Source organism: Lineus longissimus, chromosome 11 (assembly GCF_910592395.1).
Source record: "Lineus longissimus chromosome 11, tnLinLong1.2, whole genome shotgun sequence".
Taxonomy (NCBI): Eukaryota; Metazoa; Nemertea; class Pilidiophora; order Heteronemertea; family Lineidae; genus Lineus; species Lineus longissimus.
This window is the reverse complement of record NC_088318.1, coordinates 19,060,083-19,066,153: the sequence shown is the minus strand read 5'-3', so window position 1 is coordinate 19,066,153 and position 6,071 is coordinate 19,060,083. Positions and strand designations below refer to the sequence as shown.

The following is a 6,071-nucleotide window of genomic DNA, read 5'->3' as shown; positions in this document are numbered from 1 at the left end:
CATAACTTGAGTTGGTGTGTGCCATTGGTTAGCCTCCAGTGGCCACCCATTCTTGCTGTCTAGGATATGTGGCTGGAATAAGACAATAGGCACAACCATGGTGTTACAGGAGGATGACTGCCATGACAACTGGAGAGCTTATTCCACTCTCCACTCTGTAAGTTCAGCATATTGTGTAACACCAACTGCAAATTCACCACCTTTGAGCTTTGTGAACATTTCACAGTATTCACCACCAAAAAGTAACAAACTTAACACAAAATTAAAGGTTTCACTTTGTATTGAATTCATTGACAGCACTGTATTTGATACATGCGAAATGCAATGCCTTATAGTACTTCATCAACATTCTCCCAGCCAAGCTGGAGCTCAACTTGACAATGACACAACCTATCATGTTTGGCTGTCTGAACAGTCCATTGCTAAGATCTTGAACGAAATGTTTGGTCACGAACTTGATTGACCTTCACATCAAATACAGAGCAGTGGGTGATGTCATGAGCTATGAATTAAACATTTTGACGTCTTTAAGATGTATCCGATGTCCCAGTCATTGTCTTAAACACGTTGAGGACCACAGTCCACTGAGCCACCGAATCAGTCCTCCAAGCCACGAGTCCAGCTTTTATTTCTTTGAACCCAAACAACTGCCATCTGGATATCGTTCCTTGAAATTTTTCACAATTTCTGGATCTAAAAGTCTCACTCCGTCCAGCTGGTTGCCGAGAGTAATCCTGAAATAAAAAATCATGAAGCCAAATCACTACTTATTTGAGTTTGGTTCGGTTTGCTGACACCACAGGCGTACTAATACACTGGCCTTCTTCCCTCCTGTCGCGAGTCTTGCCAATACATTGTTATGGGGCCAAATAGTCCTACTGGCCGAGACTCGACTTGAGATGGAGGCCATGGATTGGGCAATTCCCCTACTCTTTGCAAATGATCCCAAGGTTTCCTTTCAGTGCATGCACCTTAGACAGTACATTCACTTGACCTTTACCAGTTGAGCTGCACTGGTAAAAGAATGGGAATGGAATCTATGATTGACTGTTGATTGACAACCAATGTGCTCACTGCTCGACCGCAGGACACTCACCAGTTAGGTTGGACATTGTGTGGTCGGCCAAAAAGTTCAACTTTTCTTGTTCCTGGAGAAAGTCGCTCAATGATACCATAGACCTCGTCTGGCTTGTGACTGGTGGCTCTCACCTGGTTGAAGAATTATAATAACAACTACGTACTTAATTGAACGTGGTATCTGTAATGAAGCAATGCTACTATGGACATGGACAGACCATCATCACTTGAAGTTACATGACCAGCCAGCGTATATTGAGAGTCAAAACAGCAATACATGCAGCTGCAGTAAGTACATATAGACCTGTAGACCATGAACACAATGAGATTCTGGTGGTAGTCTTACCTCTGCCACTAACACATCAATACATGTAGCTGCAGTAAGTACATCTAGACCTGTAGACCATGAACACAATGAGATTCTGGTGGTAGTCTTACCTCTGCCACTAACACATCAGCATCTATACCCTTATTGATCCCCTGTGGGTTGCCTTTCTTGCCGATCAGACAGTGCTCCTTGCCGTGATTCAACCAATGTCCCGTCCGCCCCGTCCTGATGATCCGCTGTAGCTGGTTCGTCTTCACCCAGATCAACTCATCGATCCTCTCGTAACTGGAACAAATAGAAAACATGAATATCTCCTCGCTTGGTCCCCTCTTCAAGGGATAAGCTGAATCGAACAGTGGCTCTCATATTTTGAGGTGATGGAAGATGATAACATCAATGGCCTATATTTAGTCACCCTATACTAATATTTGCCTTCACTGTTTGTAAAAGCCTCATCCTGACATAATCAGTGCTTTTCAATATACCCCGCCTCTCGATATTTCAAACGTATACGATGAAGGAGTATCGAAGACCTGTATCTCAGGATGTAAAAGCCTTGGTATGGTATAGGAAGTAAATCAGTTGCCCTGAGTTAACTGAAAATTAGAAAGATGTCAGAGGCTGGTTTTTGAATGGTACTTACCCCCAAATCTTTAAACATTCTCTTCCAAGCTCCATAGCTCTGAAAGAGTAAATAACAATAACAATGAGCATAACGCCAAAGATTTCTAAAATGCCGGAGCCAGGTTTGACGAGTCATCCTAAGTATTACTGCATTCATCCAACCTCTCATAACATGAATGATCTAACTCGTACTCTTCAATGCTTTTTATTCCAATTTGAGAAGTTGTTTTACCTGCCAGTCACCCAAAGGAATATGAAGCCATCATCTTGTAACGCAGGGACATCCAGTGCTCTCATCTCATCATCACTCATGGTACCATACGGCAGTTCCATGTGAATATCCCACGGAGGGTCAGCCATCACCACACCACACTTGCCGATCGTTGACATGTCAAAGTTCCGCAGATCGCAGTGAATCCATTGTTGGGGATATAATATAGTTTGTGAGTCTGATCTCTTGAAATTATCAATTGACTTGGGGATCATGATTTCTTTACCCTTGTCACTTTTCTCTGGGTAATCGATCTCATAATGCACATACTGAAAAATAACACAAAACTACAGCAAGAAAACCTTTGATTTTGAACACAAAACTGTTGTCTAAAGCAGCGAGAGAAAACTGAACAGGAGGTCACACTAAACACTGCCTGGGTGGACCTAAACCCAAGGTAGCAACTGAACATTCAAGTTTTGGATAAAATGACAATGTTTTTGAATCGATGACTTTGATAGATGTCTCATGCCTTCTGAAGGCCTGATTCTACTAGAGTTTTCCACGAGTGACTTACTTTGATAGATGTCTCATGCCTTCTGAAGGCCTGATTCTACTAGAGTTTTCCACGAGTGACTTACTTTGCATGTGTCCATGTGAAAACAGGTGTTCAAGAATGAGCAATCACCCAGAGATTCTGCAAGAAAAAAACAGAGATTCTATTCGAGATTTGAACAAATACAGATATTGTGGTGTGTTAAGCCAGGCCTGCCAGTTGGACAAGAGGGCCGTTTACACGGTACCAAACCAAACCAGATCATATCACATTGCTCAGTCTCAGAGCTCTGTCTCTTTGATTAGATTTAATCACAAATGTCCAAAGATCATCCTTACCATCAGTATGTTTACGAATAATCTTCCTGAAATGTAACTTTTTACAATAGTCCTTCATATCCTTGTTCTGTGTACATTCCTCCTTTGTGCCATACTGACAGAACTCCTGCACTGATCCACCACCCTGTGACCTGAACTTCTCCACCAGTGACCTCTCCTGCAACAACAACAGGCTCATTGAGTAAACACAACAAACTCAAATCACTGCCTTGGTCTTATAATAATTATAGAACCTCAGAACTGCTCTGATTCATTTCCAGCTACTGAGCTACTTGAAGTGCCAAGTCAATCAGTACCAACGCTCCACAACTCGTCCTCTTGAGCATTCTTGGTAACATCTTAATTCTCTAAGATGCTGCAGCATTATCTTACAACTGCCAGCATCATTGTAATGTGGTCATAGGAGCTCTTTAACTGATGACTACCTTGGCAGTTGGCTTGCTTAACAGCTGAAGGATCTCCTCACTTAGCTTCTTCTCCTCTCTCTCCTTGGCTGACTGCATCATCAGCAAACTCTGAAAAAGAGAAAACAAACAGGTAGAAAACGTCAGATTTCACTTAGGTTTTTCAGCACTGATATCCTTGCTGGATGACTCAGTGCGTTTTTTAATCCATGAAGAAATTCACCACATAGCTCCAAGTTAAATGCAAAGGGGAGGGTATTAGAAGGGGACTCTTGGCAGGGAGTTAGGGCTTGGTGGACTTCAGGTGAAACAGGACTTCATCGCTCCCCTGATCTGTTTTGACTATCCTACATGCGCCCAAGACAGAAAAACACACACCTCCACAGTGTTATCATCTTTCTTTGGTGCCTCCACTTTGATCTTCTTGAATAGATGGGCGTCGTCTTCCTTTGGCTCCCTGAAAGACCAAATGTTGCTACAAATACATGGTTGAGAGTATGCCCATACTTGTTTGATCAAGGCAGCATGCTACAAATACATGGTTGAGAGTATGCCCATACTTGTTTGATCAAGGCAGCATGCTACAAATACATGGTTGAGAGTATGCCCATACTTGTTTGATCAAGGCAGCATGCTACAAATACATGGTTGAGAGTATGCCCATACTTGTTTGATCAAGGCAGCATGTCACAAGGACGGGCTGCTGTCTAAACTCTACAAGACCGATTTCTGAAGAGAGGAACCAGCTCCTGTCAACATCACATGGGCCACAGCTCAACTACCCCCTCCCCAGGTGAAAGACAAATACTTACTCTGCATCCTTCTTCCTCTTCTTGACAGAATCGCCATCGATGAGCGCTTCCAGCTGCAAAGATGTTACCGGTACGGTTTGAATAAGACTAAATGTTGTGTTATCCAAATTGTGATGCCTACCTGACAATATATTATGGATATTGTTTATTTCCCATTAAACAACTCAACCAAAACCCCCATTCTAAAAAGCTTTCTTGCTTGGGTACCAAAGAAGATGTCTCGCTGCCCAAGTATTGTAAACTTACCTTTGAATGGTCCGTGGAGAGGACAACCAGTGATTTACCATCTTCCCCATCATCATTTTTCTGAATACTGAAAAGGAACAGTATATTCTGAAGGTTTATACATTTCATTAAAACTGCTTAGTGCTCGTGTCAACCAACTTTCAGGTAAAAGTAGAACAGCCTCAACAGAATAGAAACTATGAAGCAACAGACACTCCAAAAACACACAAACCTAATAAGTTGCTGAGCAGCAAATTTCTCCAAGAGGTCTTCAATAGCAGATATGGGGGTGCTATCCTTTTCCAAAGCTTTTGAAACTAAAGACTCCAACTGACTAGCATCCAGTGGAAAATTCAAAGAAATATCTGAAAGGCAGTTGAGTAGTTGTTTTTCTACAGCTGGGTCAATGGGAATAGGCTCCAACTTGGTCTTGACGTCACCTTTTGGTTTGACATCTGCAGCACTAGGAGCTGGACTTGAACTTCTCGATGATGGCTTTGAGGTACTGGCCGAGGATCCTGCAGTATCACCTAAAAAGCATTTGAAATGAAAATATAACTTAAGACGATACCGGTATCGATTTCGGTGGTAAACTCTTGACATTCTGATGACAGACCAACTATAATTTGAGTGCAGACGAAGCTTCACTACATCTATTCTAAGTCGGAAGTTGATCACAGACATGGCAACCATACAGGTCCTCCAGGAAATATGTGTACATATCACAATGTACTCGTAACTACTACATCTACATGAACCCGTCCCTTGTAAGTTGTATGCATGATGTACCTGCTGCCGAAGCCAGTGAAGGGCCAGAAATGTCGGCTAAAATGCCTTCTCTCTCCCGTCTTCGACGCAGTAATTTCTCTCTCAAGCTGCTTTGCTTATTTTTTGTTGCCTGAATATCACTCCACGTGTCAGACATTTTGAGATTTTGCTGCGATTTTGCAATAAATCGATGTTTTTTTGCAAAAAATGTCAAAAAATTTTTTCAAATTATGGGCGCAGACATCTTGGATTTGAGTTCATCTAAAACGCAGACTATTAAAATTCTGGGAATTCCAGTTAACTATTCTTGGTTGTAGAAGAAGGCAACTAGTCAAACTAGAACCTTTTCTCAATTATGAGTTGGTACAGATACAAATGCATCCAATATAAATGAGTAAGTGGTAGAAAAACACAAAGAATATGTGTTTCAATAATGTTCATTTCGTCGGCAAGTTAAGATTTTCGTTAAGACCAGGATTCCACGGTATCCGGTCGTTTCGCTCCCTCACTGTTTCGCCTCCAGTCGTTTCGCTCCCGGAGACTTCTTGTTGGGATTGAGAAAGTACCCCGGTAAAATGAACTAAGATTTGTTGAAATACATAGATAAACTCCACATGTTCAAATGTATTCACTGCATTTTCGGGAAAGTACAAGTGTCAAAGTAGATGTGCTTTCCAGGGTTGTCAGATCAACAAAGAAGGAATCGTTTGGCTATCCCCTTAGTCTCA

The 6,071-nt window shown here is 41.9% G+C and overlaps 1 protein-coding gene across 1 annotated transcript; it reads right to left on the bottom strand.

The window, feature by feature from the left end:
* Window positions 1-262: 262 nt before the first annotated feature.
* Window positions 263-5,593, bottom strand: LOC135495648 (N6-adenosine-methyltransferase subunit METTL3-like). The gene is made up of 13 exons (XM_064784474.1): window positions 5,365-5,593; window positions 4,808-5,105; window positions 4,597-4,663; window positions 4,351-4,403; window positions 3,917-3,995; window positions 3,560-3,649; window positions 3,135-3,291; window positions 2,882-2,937; window positions 2,262-2,569; window positions 2,049-2,087; window positions 1,516-1,690; window positions 1,097-1,209; window positions 263-734 (listed from the first exon to the last, which is right to left on the bottom strand). The coding sequence occupies exons 1-13, from the start codon at window positions 5,498-5,500 to the stop codon at window positions 626-628; spliced, it is 1,680 nt and encodes a 559-aa protein (XP_064640544.1). The 5' UTR covers window positions 5,501-5,593; the 3' UTR covers window positions 263-625.
* Window positions 5,594-6,071: the final 478 nt, after the last annotated feature.

Excerpts from the sequence above, each read along its gene's own strand:
- LOC135495648 (XM_064784474.1), bottom strand. The coding sequence starts at position 5,500 with ATGTCTGACACGTGGAGTGATATTCAGGCAACAAAAAATAAGCAAAGC. Across the intron at positions 2,570-2,881 it reads TTCACATGGACACATGCAAA|TATGTGCATTATGAGATCGA; the intron begins GTAAGTCACTCG and ends GTTATTTTTCAG. Across the intron at positions 2,088-2,261 it reads TTCCTTTGGGTGACTGGCAG|AGCTATGGAGCTTGGAAGAG; the intron begins GTAAAACAACTT and ends TTACTCTTTCAG.